The 20,684-nt window shown below is 38.0% G+C and overlaps 1 protein-coding gene across 1 annotated transcript; it reads right to left on the bottom strand.

Annotated features, from left to right (window-relative positions):
* Positions 1–3,943: 3,943 nt before the first annotated feature.
* LOC110144145 (T-cell surface glycoprotein CD1a-like) lies at positions 3,944–20,371 on the bottom strand. The gene is given in 6 exon segments (XM_070467589.1): positions 3,944–7,155; positions 17,527–17,617; positions 17,943–18,221; positions 18,427–18,705; positions 19,238–19,504; positions 19,874–20,371. Coding segments are annotated over 6 exon segments (987 nt in total). The 5' UTR covers positions 19,935–20,371; the 3' UTR covers positions 3,944–7,145.
* Between the last annotated feature and the right edge of the window lie 313 nt (positions 20,372–20,684).

Here is a 20,684-nt window from a genome sequence, read left to right as displayed (position 1 = left end):
CCAGTAACTATTATCCTTTCCTACCTCCTGAATTCAAATTCAAATGAGATAAATATACAGAGCATTTGAAATATGGATCAAATTGTCACCTTCACTTCTGATAAATCTTCTAGATGATTTCCCTTAACTGTATAATCCAAGTAATGTTGCTGGTATTGAAAACAGAATGAAGTAGACTGCTTTACTTCTATAAATGGATTATTTGTGTCCCGCCTAAACTCACATATTGAAACCCCTACCCCCAAGGTGGTTATACTTGGAGATAATGACTCTAAGAAAGTAATTAGAGTTAAATGAGGTCTTAGGAGTGGGGTCTTATATGAAAAGACACAGAGTGAGTTCACTTACTGAGCAAAGGTCATTTGAAGACATATCAAGGAGGTGGCTATCTACAAGCAAGCCAGAAAGAGAACCTTCACAAGAAATCAAGTTCTCTTGTATTGCTAGTCTCAAGAACTGTGAGAAAGTTCGTCTGTGGTTGAAGCCACCCAGGCTGTGTGTTTTCCTCTGCAGCCCAGGCAGATTAATGCACTTACCTGATCCAAGAAGTGCTAGAAAACCTCTAAGCAACCCCTCCCCAAGGGTCTGGTCAAGTCAAGGGATGGAGGAGGAGATCAGAACTGACACTTGTGGGAGCAGCTTGACTCCAGAGGCAAAGGGCAGGAAGAAGCTGTTGAGACATATCGCAAACCCAGCTTCTCTCCTAGACTCACCAATGAGCTAATTCTATTTCCTATTTTCACAGCAAAGAATAGGACTGAGAAAAGAAACAAAAAATATTAAAGGAATTCTCCTTCAGAGGAATTAGAAAGTATCATCCAATTCCATGACAATAATACTCATTCAATCATCCAAACAGAAAATTAGTAATGCACACTCTTTGCAAACTTATCTCTCCTGACTGACTCCTCACAGTCACCACTGCATTTCTCTCCATAATCTGTAAAATCTGCCTCTTTATCTCTAACCCCACCATCATTTAGTCCTGCTTTCATCATGTGTGACTCAGGTCATTGTCATAATCCCTTATGTGGACAATGCAATCCAAATCCTGTCCCTATATGTTCAGCACTCAGATTCACAGTTGCTATGTAAAATGCACACCTAATCTTGTCAAAGTCATAAGTAAAATATTTCCATCGCCTTCATGAAAAATAATCCAAACTCCTACATATGCCAGTATTATACACAAAGGCTCATATTTTAATATATCATTCCCCAAGGAAAAGGTTGGAGGAAGTGGAAAAAATAGGATTTGTGAGAAGGGAAACAGACTATGTGTACCAGTGAACAATTGTGAACAGAGATCCAAGAGCCTGAAAATCTGCAATAGGGAGGGAAAGAGGTGGTTATACACGCCCTCTAGATACACATGATCCCCAAAGAATAACCTGAGATGGCTGGAACCTCTTCTGATTAGAATCCAGCCTGGCTGAGGGTCCTGCCTTCCCTGGGGGGCCTAGTGCTCTGCCTCTGTCACCAACCTTCCCCAGACTCCCTCTTCTCACCCTATTGATGCTCAGGTTATAGATGTGCTCACGCTCACCTTTGCCTGGGCTCTTACCTGGCCCTCACCGAACTCACATCAGAGAGTGGTTTCCCCCTAGAGATCACTGTCCTCAGAACCTACTGTCGTGTGCCCACCCCACAGGGTCACACTCTACTCCATCATCCCCTCCCTGCCAGCAGAAACCTCACCCTCTGCCCACTTCCCTGATCAAGAAACCCTGCTATTTCTCAGAACCACATGCCTTTCCCTGAACTTTCATTTCCCCATCAGCACTTCTTCATGTGATTCTCTCCCCTTCCTGGCTCCCAGCAGCAGTCTCTGAGTCTGTTCTGGGTCCTCCTTCCTCTCACATCTGCAGCAGTGGCAAGAGTCCCACCCTGAGATCCAGGATAAACCCCTTACTAGAATGCACTGATTACTGCCTTGGGTCTCAGTTTCTCCCACTGTAAAATGATTGGACTAAGATAATTTGATATTCTCCAATTCCATTTCAATTTTAACATTCTTTGACTTGGTCTGTGTTCATATTCATTTTTATTTACATAGTCTTTTCCCTCTCAGCCTCCTGGTCCTCATTTCTTACTTAATTATGACTCCATAATCTTCTCTATTAACTTTAATCTGAGTCCCCAGGGTCCCCTCTCTATTTTATCAGCACTCCTCCCTAATCTTCCTATCCATTCTTTCTAAACACTGCTCACCACCTCAGTTAAATTTTAAAGCTTAGAGTATTTCTGTATCACTTGACACTTAAATTTCTGTGCTTAAATATATGCATGGCACGTAAGATGCATTTTTTGCAAGATTGAAGCCAGGAAAGAACAACAGCAAAAACAAAAATCTACTATAAAAATGTAGATATTCTGGATAAATTATAATTGTATAAATTATTTATTTATACAAGCATATGCTCACCTCATAAGATTAAGGAAATTGCCCAGAAAACAATCAAATGAGACATTGAAAATTGGATCTTGAAATGAATACTGACACCTGGACTTCCCAAGGTGTTGTCAAGGGTTGATTCCCAAGTGGTTTGACTATAATAGCCATACAGATGATGAGGTAAAGTCTTGAGACCTCCAAAAAAAGATACAAGTTGGGTATGAGACTTTCTATTACATCCTCAGTAAGACTAGACCAGACAAAAAATTCACCCTACTAAACAGGAAGATAAAAAGAAAACTTGTGGTTACCTTATGCTCTGGCTAGAAATTCTTAAAATTATTCTTAGATCAAACATGATTGCAGGTTTTTCTTCACATGAATTTAATGTTGAATAATATTCACTCAATTTGGAATGCCCAACCCAGGAAATTATTATTAATAAGTGGTTCTAGGCAAAAAAGGATGAATAGGCAGAGTGCAGAGAATTTTTATGACAGTGAAAATTCTCTTTACAATATTAAATGAAGGTTACATTTATCCAAACTCATGCAATATACAACTCCAAGAGTGAATTCTGGGGTAAGCTATGGACTTGGGGTGATTATGATGTGTCAATGTAGATTATCCTTGGTTAAAAAAAAATGTGTCATATGGAAAGTAATATTGATGATGGTAAGGATATGACTATGTGGGGGCAAACTGTATACTTTCCACTCAATTTTCTTTTAAGCCTAAAAAGTGCTCTAAAACATAGTCTTAAAACAAATTTTAAAATTTACATTGGTAGTAGTAAATCATGAAACTGAAAAGGAGTTCTTCTAAACAATCAATAAAAAGGAAAAACAAATCTGATCAATTTATGCTAGAGACAGACTGGATGATCTTTTCATGTTCCTGGAGAAAATGAAGTAACAAATTGTTATCATAAGAGGCAATCAAAAAGCATGCAGCTAAACATGTAGGGGATATACTATTAGAGGTATGTCTATGTTAATTTCAAAATGATCTTATTTTTCAAAAACTGAAGTTTACTGTCATTTCTCTCATGTTTTTAAAATATTAGCTATCTTACAACAATAACAAAGAAATAGCTCTAAGCTGGTCACTTGGCAGAAGCAAAAAAAGAACAAGGAAAATTCTAGGGGTCCACAAATAATGCAGTCTTCTTTTGTCTAATATAGGCAATGCTTGCTTTGCACACTTTCAATATACACAAATTTTAGTTACCAGGGTTTATTTAAATAACACTAATTCCCCAACAGTATGGTTCAAATTTCAGTTGCCACAATATATTAAATGTAAGTAAAGTACAAAACTACTAATTTTTAGTTCCATGAATCACTATGGAAATAACAAGCATGCAATCAATAACTAGTGATATCACTGACAAATCACAACCCTTCACAAACTTTATCACTGACTGTTATTTTTTTCTATGAACAGACATCAAAGGGTATACTTGATTGTCTCCTTGTATTTCGACATCCCCTACATAAATTCTGAGACATTTTAAGTTAATAATAATAAAAATTATTATTATAATAATAAAAAGAAATTGACCAACAAAAATAAAAATGAAAATGCTGGAAGTGAGATTTGAACTGAATGTAAATGAAGTCATTGAAGAAATAGCTGGCCTGAGGAATATGGATATTGCCATTGGTTGAGAAATTATAGATATGAATCTAGATAGAGGAATTTATCAACATAAATGAGGAGAATGGTTGCTATAAAATTGATGAAGGTGTCTCAAAGGAAGTTATACCTGCAGAAGACTTCACTTTTAAGGAAATTTCAGATACTTCCCAAAACTGAAAACAAGTATAAAATGTTAGAACCTGATTCAAATTTAGAAAGAATTATGAAAATTCACCAAGGTGTAGAAAAAATACTTTATAAATTATGATAAGAATAAGGCAAGCATGGGTCAAACCACTGTTGGCAAATTTTTACAAAGAATTGAAACATTCATTCTGGATGTTAAGTTTGTAACACTATAGACATTACTTTGCCAACAAAGGTCCGTCTAATCAAGGCTATGGTTTTATCATTGGTCATGTATGGATGTGAGAGTTGGGCTATAAAGAAAGCTGAGTGCTGAAGAAGTGTTGCTTTTGAACTGTGGTGTTGGAGAAGACTCTTGAGAGTCCCTTGGACTGCAAGGAGATCTAATCAGTCCATCCTAAAGGAGATCAGTACTGGGTGTTCATTGGAAGGACTGATGCTGAAGCTGAAACTCCAATACTTTGGCTACCTCATGCAAAGAGCTGACTCATTTGAAAACACCCTGATGCTGGGAAAGATTGAGGGCAGGAGAAGAAGGGGACAACAGAGGGTGAGATCGTTGGATGGCATCACTGACTCAATGGACATGAGTTTGGTAGGCTCCAGGAGTTGGTGATTGACAAGGAGACCTGGCGTGCTGTGGTTCATGGGGTCGCAAAGAGTCAGACATGACTGAGCGACTGAAGTGAACTGAACTGAAATGAAACTTTCCTCTTAGATATTCTTTTGCTGTGTCCCATAGATTTTATGTCACCAGGTTCTTATTCTCCTCTGTCTTTAGAAACTTTTTGAATTTCGTTTTTATTTCATTGTTTGTTTAGATGCATTTCGTTTAGTATCCACGTGCTTGTGTTTTTGTAGGGATTCTTTTTGTAGTTGATTTCCAATCTCTTAGCATTGTGACCAATTATTTCTATAGCAATCAGAAAAGATCCTTGATATGATTTCAATTTTCTTAGCTTTACTGAGGTTTGTTTCATGGCCCAGCATGTGATCAGTCCTAGAGAAAGTTTCATGTGCTCTTGAGAAGAAAGTGTATTCTGCTGCTTTTGGATAGAATGTTCAATAAATATCAGTAGAGTCTATCTATTCTAATATGCTCCTTCAGACCTGTATCTCTGGAATTGAGCTGCAGGAGTTGATTGTATATTTTTGAGATGAATCCTTTGTCTGTTTCTTCATTTGTTATTATTTTCTCCCATTCTGAAGGCTGTCTTTTCACCTTGCTTATAGTTTCCTTTGTTGTGCAAAAGCTTTTAAGTTTCGTTAGGTCCCGTTTGTTTATTTTTGCTTTTATTTCCAATATTCTGGGAGGTGGATCATAGAGGATCTTGCTGTGATTTATGTCGGAGAGTGTTTTGCCTATGTTCTCCTCTAGGAGTTTAATAGTTTCTGGTCTTACATTTAGATCTTTAATCCATTTTGAGTTTATTTTTGTGTATGGTGTTAGAAAGTGTTCTAGTTACATTCTTTTACAAGTGGTTGACCAGTTTTCCCAGCACCACTTGTTAAAGAGGTTGTCTTTTTCCATTGTGTATTCTTGCCTCCTTTGTTGAAGATAAGGTGTCTGTAGGTACGTGGATTTATCTCTGGGCTTTCTATTCTGTTCCATGGATCTATATTTCTGTCTTTGTGTCAGTACCATACTGTCTTGATGACAGTGGCTTTGTAGTAGAGCCTGAAGTCAGGCAGGTTGATTCCTCCAGTTCCATTCTTCTTTCTCAAGATTGCTTTGGCTATTCGAGGTTTTTTGTATTTCCATACAAATTGTGAAATTATTTGTTCTAGTTCTGTGAAAAATACTGTTGGTAGCTTGATAGGGATTGCATTGAATCTATGGATTGCTTTGGTTAGTATACTCATTTTCACAATATTGATTCTTCAAATCCATGAAAACGGTTTATTTCTCCATCTATTTGTGTCCTCTTTGATTTCTTTCATCAGGGTTTTATAGTTTTCTATGTATAGGTCTTTTGTTTCTTTAGGTAGATATACTCCTAAGCATTTTATTCTTTCTGTTGCAATGGTGAATGATATTGGTTCCTTCATTTCTCTTTCTGTTTTCTCATTGTTAGTGTATAGGAATACAAGGGATTTCTGTGTGTTAATTTTATATCCTGCAACTTTACTATATTCATTGATTAGCTCTAGTAATTTTCTGGTAGAGTCTTTAGGGTTTTCTATGTAGAGGATCATGTCATCTGCAAACAGTGAGAGTTTCATTTCTTCTTTTCCTATCTGGATTCCTCTTACTTCTTTTTCTTCTCTATTGCTGTGGCGAAAACTTCCAAAACTCTATTGAATAGTAGTGGTTAGAGTGGGCACCCTTGTCTTGTTCCTGATTTTAGGGGAAATGCTTTCAATTTTTCACCATTGAGGATAATGGTTGCTGTGGGTTTGTCATATATAGCTTTTATTATGTTGAGGTATGTTCCTTCTATTCCTGCTTTCTGGAGGGCTTCTATCATAAATGGATGTCGAATTTTGTCAAAGGCTTTTTCTGCATCTATTGAGAAAATCATATAGTTTTTATCTTTGAATTTGTTAATGTGGTGTATTACATTGATTGATTTGCGGATATTAAAGAACCCTTGCATTCCTGGGATAAAGCCCACTTGGTCATGATGTATGATCTTTTTAATATGTTGTTGGATTCTGTTTGCTAGAATTTTGTTAAGGATTTTTGCATCTATGTTCATCAGTGGTATTGGCCTGTAGTTTTCTTTTTTTTGTGGCATCTTTGGTTTTGGAATTAGGGTGATGATGGCCTCATAGAATGAGTTTGGAAGTTTACCTTCTTCTGCAATTTTCTGGAAGAGTTTGAGTAAGATAGGTGTTAGCTCTTCTCTAAATTTTTGGTACAATTCAGCTGTGAAGCCATCTGGTCCTGGGCTTTTGTTTGCTGGAAGATTTCTGATTACAGTTTTGATTTCCTTGCTTGTGATGGGTTTGTTAAGATCTTCTATTTCTTCCTGAAAAATAAATGACCCAATGAAAAAATGGGCCAAAGGTCTAAACAGATATTTCTCCAAAGAAGACATACAGATGGCTAACAAACACATGAAAAGATGCTCAACATCACTCATTATCAGAGAAATGCAAATCAAAACCACAATGAGGTACCATTACACACCAGTCAGAATGGCTGCTATTAAAAGTCTACAAGCAATAAATGCTGGAGAGGGTGTGGAGAAAAGGGAACCCTCTTACACTGTTGGTGGGAATGCAAACTAGTACAGCCGCTATGGAGAATAGTGTGGAGATTCCTTAAAAAACTGGAAATAGAACTGCCATATGACCCAGCAAACCCACTCCTGGGCATACACACCAAGGAAACCAGATCTGAAAGAGACATGTGCACCCCAATGTTCATCAGAGCACTGTTTATAATAGCCAGGAAATGGAAGCAACCTAGATGCCCATCGGCAGATGAATGGATAAGGAAGCTGTGGTACATATACACTATGGAATATTACTCAGCCATTAAAAAGAATTCATTTTAATCAATTCTAATGAGATGGATGAAACCGGAGCCCATTATACAGAGTGAAGTAAGCCAGAAAGTTAAACACCAATACAGTATACTAACGCATATATACAGAATTTAAAAAGATGGTAATGATAACCCTATACGCAATACAGAAAAAGAGACACAGATGTACAGAACAGACTTTTAGACTCTGTGGGAGAAGGCGAGGGTGGGATGTTCTGAGAATACAACAAGTATACTATCAAGGGTGAAACAGATCACCAGCCCAGGTTGGATGCATGAGACAAGTGCTCAGGGCTGGTGCACTGGAAAGACCCAGAGGGATGGGATGGAGAGGGAGGCAGGAGAGGGGATTGTGATGGGGTACACATGTAAATCCATGGCTGGTTCATGTCAATGTATGGCAAAAACCACTATAATATTGTAAAGTAATTAGCCTCCAACTAATAAAAATAAATGAAAAAAAAAAGTGTATCTCCTTTCTGTCCGGATGCTCTATTAATGTACAAAGGGTGTTAATGTCACCCACTATTATTGTGTTATTGTCAATTTCTCCTTTTAAGTCTGTTAATATTTGCCTCATATATTGCAGTGCACCTATGCTGGGTAGATATGTGTTTGCAATTCTTATATCTTCTTCTTGGATTGATTCCTTGATCATTATGCAGTTTTTTGTAATAGTCTTTATTTTAAAGTCTATTTTATCTAAGTGTTGCTACTCCAGCTTTCATTTGATATACATGGAATATCTTTTTCCATCCCCTCACTTTCAGTCAATTTGTGTCTCTAGATCTGAAGTGGGTCTCTTGTTTTTGTATCCATTAAGCCAGCCTATGAATTTTTGTTGAAGTATTTAATCCATTTATATTTAAAGTGATTATTAATAAGTATGTTTTTAGTGCCAGTTTGATGACTGTTTTGTATTTGTTTTTGTTGGTCTTTTTTCTACCTTACTCTTTAGTTCTCTTCTCTTGCAATTTGATGACTATCTTTAGTGTTGCATTGGATTCCTTTTTCTTTTTTGTGTTTATCTGTTATAGATTTTTGATTTGTAGTTACCATGAGGTTTTGACATAGTAGCCTCATAGCCCCCCATTTATTTTATGTATAGACACACACACACACACACACACACACACACACACACAGTTGTTTTAAGTTGTTTATCTCTTAATTTCAAGTGCATTTCAAATATCCTGCATTTTTACTCTCTTTTTTCACAGTTACTGGTTTAAATATTTGTGTGTAGATAATTTTCTATCTTTACCGTATGTTTGCCTTTTCCAGTGAGGTTTCCTATTTCATAACTATTTTGTTTCTAATTGTGGCCTTTTCTTTTCTGCTTATAGAAGTTCTTTTAGCATTTGTTGTAAAGCTTGTTTGGTGGTGCCAAATTCTTTTAGATTTTGTATGTGTGCTTTTTGTATGCTTTTACTTTCTCTGTAAAATCTGAATGAGAGTCTTGTTGTATAGAGTATTTTTATTTGTAGGATATTCCTCCTTCCATCTCATTTTGTCTAAATTTCTACTTGCATTTTGATGTCTGTGGAAGGTTAGTTATGTTTCTTGACCTTGGAGAAATGGCCTTCTATAGCAGATGCATTTTATGTTCCATAAGTACACAACCCTCTCATCATTCAAGGTCCAGGCACCAGCTAATGCCAAGGAAAGTTCTGATCTGTGTTCTCAGAACGTGGTTCTACAGGTTGCTGGTTTGTAGGGATTTTGTTTCTGATGTCTGCCCTATGGTATGTGAGGCTGGTCTAGATACTTTTGCAGGTTTCCTGATGGGGGGACTGGTGCCTACCCTTTGGTGAATGGAGCTGAGTCTTTATCCTCTGGTGGGCAGGGCTGCATCAAGCAGCAAGGATAGAAGTGCCATGCACTCAGGAAGTCTTTAAGCAGCCTGTCTGCTGATGGATGAAGCTGTGTTTCTGTCATGTTGGTTGTTTGGCCTAAGACATCTCAGCAATGGAATCTATTGGTTGTTGGGTGTGGCAAAGTCTTAATGCCAAAATGGTGGCTTCCAGGAAAGCTCACAGATAAATATTCTTCAGTAGCTCCACCACCAGTGTCCTTGTCCCCACACTGGGCCACTGCTGCCCCCACCTCCCCATGAGATCCTCTAAAACCAGTTGGCAAGTCGGGCCTGGGCCCCTATAAAGTCATTTTTTTTTCCTTGGGTCCTGGTATGCATGAGACCTTGCATGCGCCCTTCAAGAGTGAAGTTTCTGTTTCCACCAGTCCTATGGAGCGCCTGCATTCAAGCCCCACTGGCCTTAAAAACCAAATCCTCTGGAGCCAAGGCCAGATCCCCAGGTTGGGCATCCTGATGTGGAACTTAACACTCTCTCTCTTGCAGGAGAACTACTGTGATATAATTATTCTCCAGTTTGTAGGTTTTCTACCTGGGGAGCATGGCATTTGATTATGTCACAAGGATGCCCTCCTTACCATTTTGTTGGGTTTCTTCTTTTACATCTTTGGATATAGAATGTCTTTTTTGGTACGTTCAGCAGTCTTTTTTACTGATGGTTGTTCAGCAGTTGTGATTTTGGTGTGCTCCTGACAGGAGATGAACTCAAGGTCCTTTTACTCTGCCATCTTGTTAAGGTCCCACTGAGAGGGTGATGTTTACATTGACCATTAAATGTTGAATGTAAGTTCCACAGTAGATCTTGGTAGATAGAAGGCAGCCTGGGTAGGGAAATCAGCATTAGCAAACCACTGAGACATGAAAACATAGCAAGACTAAGGATGATCTTTCATATATTAATTTATTTTTCATTTTCACAATAATTTATTTTTTCTCTATAGTTACAACAAAGGTTCCAGAAGCCTTTGTTAGTTATTTCCTGCATTGAACTTATTCCTCTAAACTACAGGTATCAACCTTCCATCTTATTCAAAATGAGTGAGAATATATGATAAAATTTTACCCCAACTTTCTATGTATCTTATAGATCTTCTTTGGTTTTTGTTTGTAAGTTAAATCTCTTTGGTAGATTAAATGTAGAAAAATTACTTTTTGTACTTTGGATTTATCTCAGTGAAATGAATTATTAATTTTTTCACTCTATCATTCTCCTAGAAGTTCACTATGATTTCTTTTTTCAAATTAATTATTTTTTTTTATTTGGAGGATAATTATTTTACAATACTTTGGTGGTTTTTGCCATACATAGACATGAATCAGCCACGGATGAAAATGTAAATATCAATTTCATATAAATTTCAGATGATGATTGCATTTGCTTCCTTGCCTTAGAAAATTTTTAGATAAAAATGAACTTATATACAGATAACATGGGTGCTACTGTCAAAATTTTTCTTTACTCTTAGCAAAAAATAAATAATGCATATATGTCAATACAATGAAAAAAAGTAAAGAGTTATAAGTAAACATTTCATAAACCAAAAGTATCAACTTTAAATTGATATTTAGCTAACATCCTGGATTAGTTAGGATCAAATCTGACTGCAAGTAACAGAAAATTAAAATGGGAAACAAATCTTTAAAAATATATAAAATAGATTTTTAAAAGACAAAAATTTCTTTCTCTTGTGAAAAGACTATAAGTAGGCAATTCAGGTTTGTTATGTCGTTTCATTGTCATGGACTTTGTTCCAGTTTCCTCTTTCGCTTTGAGGTATTTGTTTGTGGTTTTTTGTTTGTTTGTTTTGCTTTGTTTTGCTTTGTCCTTTACCATGCTTGATCCTCACTCCAAAGGCAATCCTATTCTCTGAAATGGATGCCAGAGGTCCATCCATCAAATCCGTATTATGCTGACAATAAAGAGAAAGGAAAAAGCTGAGCACACTCACCACCCCCCAATACTTCAGATCCCTTTGCAAAAGTTGTCAAATCACATTGATTTAAGAGCACAGTCACATAACCACAGCCAGTTAAAAGGGTGCTAAGAGATATAATTTTATTCTGCACAGCTAATGATTAAGTAGTTGATTAATTCTGGAGGAAGTATAAAATAGATTTCAAGAAAAAATCTGTGGTCTTTGCCATACAGCACCATTTGGCAATTCAACTGTCAATTTAGGGACATAAGTTAACAGTTTCACTTAAATAGGTCATCTGGATATAGGTCACTTTTTCAAAGACCATGGATGTTTTACTTAGAACACTTTAGGTCAAAATTAGGGCTCATCCTCATTTTAAATATTTCCCTTTCTCAAGTTCTTTCTAGTATTCTCTCTGAAGTGGAATTGGCCGTGCATTGGGAATGAACAGAGTTGTAGGTAGGCCAACAAGTGCCTTTGTATTAGAGCAGAACCAAATTAGTCTTGAGAAGAATCTTGGTCCTTGCTACAGATACCTGTAGCAAGCTTACCAGCCTCCTGGGAGCACTTGAGATTCAAACAACAGGCCATGAGTGATCTCCAAAAGTTACAAGAAGTTTTCAATTGCAAATTCCACCTACAACTCCACTGATTAGAGTCACTACTCTGCATTTATCAGATTATATAAAACTCATACATATGGTATAGGTTAGAGTAACAATCTAAAAGTCTCTGTTGCTGTAAAAGATTCAAATTAGTTCAACATGGGAAGATTTAGAGTCTACTCATTTCTGTCGATTATGTAAGATCTGCTATTGAATTTTCCAGAGCATCAAAGAACTGCACAGGTGAACCAGATCCTATGTGCTGCAGAGAGTTATTTTCCCCAATTTTTAAAAATATATTTTAGACTGACATGCTCACCCTTCTTTGAGACTACAAGCCACCAGGCCTGTGAACCTCATGAAATTTACTGAAAGAACTTTCCTAAGAACATTGTTCCCTGAACCAAACAGTTTCTTCTCTATGGAAACTGATGAAAGAAATTTCCCTGGGGCCTCAGGACCAGGAAGAGCTGTCTTTACTGAACAACATATTTGTCTGTTTCTTCTAGACTCTGTGACTGTGTAATTGATCAGTCTTATGCATTTTATAGTCCTCTAATAATCCATGACCCATCCATATATAGCCTGTGCATAGGATGCCATGACACTTTCTTTTATAAGATAATCCTTCTTGGGCTTAGCTTGTTTTACTGGCTACATATTCCCTTGGATTTTATTTCCATATTATTGTTGATATACTTTTAATATTATGTGCATGTTTTATAAGCAATTTTTACTTATTTTTAGAGTTAACAAGTTACTGTGAATTTAAGTAGTAGTATGATTTGGAGGCCTTCTGAAAATTTCAGTATTAAGTAGCTGAAGCTTTGTTTTAATTTCTACTGCCACCAAGTGGTAAAACATAGAAATGTATCCCTATCTAGAGCCTTTGTGAAAGTGTGAAAGTGCTAGTTGCTCAGTCATGTCCTACTCTTTGCCACCCCACGGACTCTAGCCTTCCAGGCTCCTCTGTCCATGAAATTCTCCAGGCAAGAATACTGGCATGTATATCCATTCACTCCACCAGGGGATCTTCCCAACCCAGGGATCAAACCCAGGTCTCCAGCATTGGCAGGTGAATTCTTTATCATCTGAACTACCAAGGAAGCCCCATTTATGGACTTTAATGATTGCAAAAACATTAGCATTTTAAATCAGAGAGTCTTGAGGTTGCAGATATTTCAATACTTTTCTTAGATATAAAAGTATTTTCTGCATAGTTTGCTATAAAACTAACAATATTGCATAGTTTTGTGTTTGTTTTCCCTATTAAGACACTGCCTACTATGAAACCCCTTATCCTAATTCAAAATGTGGTGCTGGAGAGGACTCTTGACCAGCAAGAAGATCAAAAAAGTATATTGTAAAGGAAATCAAGCCTGAATATTCATTGGAAGGACTGATGCTGAAGCTGAAGCTCCAAGACTTTGGCCACCTGATGCAAAGAGTCCACTCGGAAAAGATCCTGGCTCTGGAAAAGATTGAAGGCACCTGAGAATGAGATGGTTGAATGGCATCACCAACTCAATGTACATGAGTTTGAGCAAACTCTGGGAGATGGTGAAGGACAGGGAGGCCTGGCATGCTGCAGTTCATGGGGTTACAAAGAGTCAGACACAACTAAACAACTGAACAGCAAATCAAAATTCAGCCTCTATTTTATACAGCATCATTAAACATTTTCCAACTGTTGTTTTGTTGTGTTGTATTTTACCTTTAGAATCATTAGTGCTTTGTTGAATTATTCTCCATTTATGGTTCATGGATATCATTTGGTTTGAGCAGACTTCCTCTATAAATGACTTGATTGATTGACTTATCCCCATTCTCTTCTCTTCCCCACATTCTTACTATGTTATCCTTCTGTTCTATATGTTATTATAAAATGCAATGCTGTTTCTGATGAAAGTAATTGTAAACAACACAACCAGGTAGGAAAACATACCATGTTTATTGCTTGGAAGAATTAATATTGGTAAAATAACCACACTACCCAAAGCACTGCGTAATTTCAATGCAATCTCTATAAAGTACCAATGGCATTTTTTCATGAAACTAGAACAAATAATTTAAAGCATGAAAACATAAAAGACCTCAAAGAGCTGAGACAGTCGTGACAAAGAGCTGGAGGTATTTATGCACCTTGATTTCAGTGAAGTGAAAGTGAAAGTATCAGTCACTCAGTCGTGCCCAGCTCTTTGCAACCACATGGACTGCATATAGCCTGGCAGGCTCCTCTGTCCTTGGGATTCTTTAGGCAAGAACACTGGAGTGGGTTGCCATTTCCTTCTCCAGGGGACCTTCCCAATCCAGAGATTGAACCCCAGTCTCCTACATTGAAGGCAGATTCTTTACTGTCTGATTCACCATGGAAGCGCTCTTGACTTCAGAATACATTTCAAAGCTATGGTAATTAAAACAATATGATATTGACACAAAAAGAGACACATAGATCAATGGCATAGAACAGAGACCCCAGAATTAAACCTATGGTCAATTAATATACTACAAAGGAAGCAAGAATATACAGTAAAGAAAAGGCAGTCTATAAGAAGTGGTGCTTGGAAAGCTGGGTGAATGTAAAAAAATGGAATTAGAATATTGTCTCACATCATACACAAAAATAAAATGGAATAAGACCTAAATATGAGACCAAAACCTATAAAACTCCTAGAAGAAAAACAGGCTGAACACTCTGACATGAACTGTAGCAATTTCCTTTGTTTCCTAAGACAATGGAATCTAAAGCAAAAATAAACAGACAGGACCTAATTAAACAAAAGTTTTTGCACAGAACAGGAAACCACGGATAAAATGAAAAGACAACCTACCCTAAATGGGAACATTTATTTGCAAATGACATGACCCAGTGAGGGGTTAATCAGAATACATAAACAGTTCATACAACTCAGTATCATTAAAATAAACAACCCAATTTACAAAAAAATAGGAAGAAGACCTAAATAGATATTTTTCCCCAAAAGACATACAAACTAGCAAGGCAAAAATTTTCAGCTCAGAACGCAGTGGTGATCTTTCTCTCCCCTACTACTTTATGCTCAATTTGTTCCTAATGCAAGATAAGTGTTTAATATTTACTTGTTGAACTGATTAGTTAATCCTAAAATAATTGAAGTCTCTCCATGGATATTTCAACTCACAGTGCCGATTTGGCTCATTAGTCATAAAGAGTCTATCTTCACTATTCACCAGTTCTGCATGTGCTTATTTATCTGTCTGCTAAAATTTATTTTTAATGCTCAAATAAATACTCACAATTCTTTCACAGTCATTCATGGATGTGTACAGAGTGGTACAAAATAACACCTGCCTCACAAGTTCCCAGATGAGAAAGGTGACTCCCTGCATTTTTATTGCAGTTCTCAAACTGTAAACATATTCTTTACACCATCTACTTAGGCCAAATTTCCTGTGTATCTGTGCTCTTTGATAGTGATGTTGCTGTTTAAAATAGTCCTAAGGCAAAGTGTTGAAGTGTTGTCTGGTGTTCCTAAGCACAGAAAGATTGGAACATGTCTTATGAAGAAAACACACATTTAGATAAAGTTTTGTTCAAGTGCACATTGTAGGATTGTGAGCTGTGAGTTCAGTGTTAATGAATCAACGGTGCAGTAAATCCAGGAAAACAGAAGGAAATTTATCAATTTACAAGTAGAGCCACTCCAGAAAGTGTTAAAGTAATATCTACAATGTTATGATGAAGCTACTGAAGAGATGGGGAAAGAGCTAGATTTGTGGGGTCATGAGGTGTGACTGGTTTTTGTTTGTTTTTACTTTTTTCTTTGTTTTTAAAAGTATAGTGGACAACACAGTGGTATGGCTGAAAGTCAAAGATATTTATGATAGTGTTACCCGGACCAAGAAAAGATTAGACACTTCTTGGCTGGTATTTTATAATTAAGAAATACTGTATATAATTAATAGATTACTTTTATATATATATATATATATATGTATATATATATATATATATACACATGTATATATATATGCAGAATCACACATAAAGCTATGTATTTATTAGTTGACAAAAAATGTGTGACCAGAAGCTCACTGGAACCAAACCTTGCATTTGCCCTAGAAGCAATGGCTCAATTTTCACTAAACCAGCACTTCCTGTAAATTTAACACAACATCATGAATAACAAGAACATGTTTTATGTAATCTCCTAGTCTTGATCTCACTTCAATCCTGAGGATCAACACTCTTGTTCTTTTTGCTTGACTTTTCTTTTCTCTTCAGGGAAATACTCCCACCACTATCTCTCAGGCATCACTCATATAAGTGCTCCTGGAATTTAAAGGCAGCTATGAACCCCTTCTGATTTTGTTAAAATGCAAATTATGACTCATGAAGTCTAAGAAGAGATCCAAGACCCAATATTTATAACAATTTCCAAGATGCTAATTCTGCTTCTCATATATGAACCACCCTGAAAAATAAGGGTCTATATTCTGCCTTCCTCTTTCTGTTTAGAATACTTGGAGCAACACTTCATCCCAATAGGTCTCTAGAGCTAAATAATTAGAATTGTCACAGGCAAAACTCTGTTTCTCCTCAGGAGCTCAGAGAAATCACTAAGGCTAGAAAATTGTGAAATGTCTTGGTCAAGTGAGGAGTACTTTAGTCAGAAGAGCATCAAATGTCTCAACTACTACAAAGATAGCAGGGAGGAAAACGACGTTTAAAAGGCTATAAAATTGAAATAAATTTAACACAGATTTTTACTGAGAACATATCACACACAGGTAAGACATTTTGCCAAGGACGCATATAGTAAAATATGTGAACTTTGTTCTCAAGAGCTTAAAAATTAGAAGGAGGAAAGAGAACTAGACAGTGGCCACAAAGGATCTGAAGTGAGGAGGAGATTTAGCAAAGTCCAGTTAAATGTTGCTGGGAACTCACATGAGGCAGAGACAGCTTTCACTGGTGAATCAGGAAAGGCCCTTTGGATGAAGTAGCATCTGAAATAAGCCTGATGACCCACTCACATTTGAATATGTGAGGGATCCTAGGACTGTAATCCATTCAGAATTTAAATTATGAATTTTTAAGTCACAAACCTAAGTTAGAACAAAAAATCCTGCAAAATTACATTTGTTATTGCTTATATTAACAACTGATATTTCAGCAGAAAAAAAACAGCATCTAAAGAAGTTGTGCAAAGAGTGGAAAGGCCATCATCACTGAGTTCTATCTAGATGTGTCCTGGGTTCCTGGGCTGCTGGGATCTCATTCCAGAGGGAAAAGTGTGTTTGAAGGTTTGCAGCAAGTCCTGATGAGAACAGAGATTGAAGTCATTCTACATGAGGTGGAGGTAAGAAATGAGGGGCAAGAAGGAAAGGGGCTGGGAGGAGAATGAGAAGAGAGAGAAACAGGTGGGCAGACAAGTGGGAACTAGGGGGGAGGCAGGACACAAACAACTCACCAGCTTTTCCTAAGCCAAAATGCAAGACCTGCCAGGAGGACCAGGGGCACGATCACTGCCAAGATGATCCAGCCATTGGAGCTGCGATGATCTGTGGAGTGGGGGTGCACACAAGAGTGTCTTCTCAAACCCACCCACTGTCTTGCTGCATTTCCATGCTTTTCCTTTGTTATTCAAATATCTGCCTCAACAATCTCCTCCCTCCTTATTTCTTCTCTTATTCCTCCTCAGAGTGACTCCATCGAAACTTATCATTTTCTTATACCTGCAGGACTCTCATTTTTAACTCTTGTATTTCTTATTTTTTATTCCTTTTGGGTGTGGAGTCCCTAGAATCCCCAATTTTTCACCTGGCTCTCCTGTTCTGCCTGAGGACCACCTATTCCCAGTCCAGCGGGGCCCCAGTTCTTCCTCACCCCAGTAGAGGATGATGTCCTGGCCTCCTAGACTGCTGTGTCTCACCCGGCAGCTCAGGCCAGATGCCTCACTGGCTTCCACATCCAAGGAAACCTGAAGATACCACGTCCCATCAGCGTTAGGTAAGACATCACTTCTCTGAGTGCCCTGTTGCTCCTGCTCACCCCGCATCCACATCACCCAAATGGGCTTTGGGTAGAAGCCAGAGGCATGACAAACCAGCATCAGACGGCCAGGGCCAGGGCTGGGGCCAGGGGACAGCCAGGCCTCCGGTCGTACTGCAGAAGACAGGGAAGGTCATCACATGAGGTCTCTAGTACAGACTCAGAGGTTCAGAGCTTCATGTCAGTTTAGATGGACATACTTTTCCCACTGTTAGCAGTCATCACCCATTATCCCCTCCCTCACTTGGCTCCTTGTTAGCAAGATGAGAAGGTGTGATTTTAGAACAGAAAATTTGTGGAGGAAGGGTGCAGGACTGACCTTGTCTCTGTAGATATGTCTTTCCTGCATCAAGAAGACTCAAGAGGAAACGTGGGCAGGTGTCACTGATCAGCTTGTGTATTATTTCCAGGGTGCCTTGGTATAAATTGAACAGTAAGCAGACAAACTTAGCCGTATCTCCACCATCTGGAGAGGGTATCCATACATTTTTCTGGAAGCTTAGGAAGTCTGATCCTTGATAACCAACTCACACAAAGCCTACTGAGGCACCTCTGATGTGCATCTCACAGCCACCTGCTACCTGCAGTTCAAAGGGATCTGGGGAATAAAAGTTCTAAATTAGAAGAAAGAAGGAGTGAATAAGATAAAATAAAATGAGTTTAATTAAAAGATGATAGAAGCATACGGGAGGATTTTAGAAAATTTGAGGGAATAGAACAAAATTTAGTTTGATTGGATGTTCAGAGATTGGGAACTAGTAGTAGTTGGAGATGCAAAAAGAGATGAATGCCATGAGGGGCAAAGTATTTGAAGAAGGCATTGTAAACTATGCAGGTAAAAAATAAGGAAGGACTTAGTGTGAGAGATTTGGGATTATAATAATGTAGGGTGAGTAGAATGCTGTAGGTTACACTGAATATACAGACTGATCGCTAAAGCAATTGAATGGGTGATAAAATCACACTTCAAGAAGTGAATTAAGGAATGAGGAAGATGAGAGTGTCTGGTAAGGCTTAGAATTGAAGGAGGCTGCTTATTAGAGAAATAAGAAACTCACTGAGACACACACACATACACACACCATAACTTGCACCATATCCCCAACATCCATTGAGGGAACTGAACTTACATTCAAGCTTCCATTGACTGGCATGGTTGTAAAGTGCCTGGCCAAGTCTAATGAAGAATGTATGAAGTATTTTTTCCACTTCTATCAATTCCTCATCACTGAAGTTGCCTTTGGACCAAGGATGCAGGTAAATGACTGTGTCAGATTTGTTTTCCCAGGCATGAGTCTGCAACTCATCCAACCAAGCTGAGCCCAGATTTTGTGTAAGGAATCGGCTATAAAATGATGAGATCCGAATGATTTGGAAAGTGATTGGCTCCTGTAAGTCTGGAAAAAGAACAAAGAGAATGAGAAGGGGCATTGGGAAGGAGAGAGAACAGAGAAAGAAAGGTACAAAAGAGAGGAAACTCAGAATTTAGGGGAAAAGCGAGATACCTCAGCAAATATTTGGCTGCCCCAGGGACCCATACATAATAGATAGCCTTCAAAAGAGCACATGGACCTGGAGTCAGTGATACTGGAATGAAACTAGGCTGATATTCTCAGTCTCTAGGTTGGGGAAGCCACTCCATACTCACATGCATACCGCACATTCACACACATAAGCTCAAACAGGTGGATGTGCCTGCATGCATGCAAGCACACACACACACGCACACGTGCGCACACACACGTCTTTTTGAACAGAATTCTTACCATTCTTACTGTCACCACATGGGAGAAGAGTCAGGAGCAATGAAATTTGCAGAAACAGCATCTCATTTGCAGATGTTCTTTCTCTCAGAAATGTCAGTCTTTGATTTCTGTTCTAAACAAACCTACCCCACAATGCCTCTATTCTGACTTCCTTCTTCTGCCAACAGACAAAACTTCCCTTTAGTCAACATCTGAAAAAAGAAAAGTCTGCTCCTTCCCTAAACCCTGGGCCACCTCCTCAGATACTTATTTCCCTCCCAGTTCTGATTATCCTCTCTGACTTCCAGCGTCTCTTCCTGTCACCAGATTCCATCCTGTTCACCTTCCTCTAGCCTAACTGCTATGGACCAAGTTTTATATGGCACTGAAAAGTCAATGAATATAAGCCACTTTCCCCCTCATTCATATAATAAAACCGTGAAACTAAATGTCCTCCTAGCAACCTATCTAATGTTCTCATGCCTCTGCTCTTCTCTGACATACAGTCCTTCTTTTGCCTTTTTGAATATCTTCTCAACTATTCTCTTCCTCTTTCTTACCCTCACCCCACCTCATTCACATCTCTGACTTCTTATTGGTTGCTTTATTAGCTTTTTCAGAATTCCTTATGATTGCTTTGAAAAACAGTATAAACTGACACCAATTCTCCATCATTCTTAGGGAAGAATCAAGTATGTAGACAGTAAACAATCAATGGTTGCTAGGGGCTAGGTTGTAGGAGACAAAGAGGTGTAGCAGTTGTATTCTTAGGGCAGTGAAACTAAACTAAAATATACTGTCACGGTGGATGCATGTCATTACATATTTGTCC

The sequence above is a fragment of the Odocoileus virginianus genome, chromosome 5 (assembly GCF_023699985.2).
Source record: "Odocoileus virginianus isolate 20LAN1187 ecotype Illinois chromosome 5, Ovbor_1.2, whole genome shotgun sequence".
In the NCBI taxonomy this organism is placed as follows: Eukaryota; Metazoa; Chordata; class Mammalia; order Artiodactyla; family Cervidae; genus Odocoileus; species Odocoileus virginianus.
Note: the sequence above shows the minus strand (reverse complement) of the source record. Positions and strands in the feature narration are given on the sequence as shown.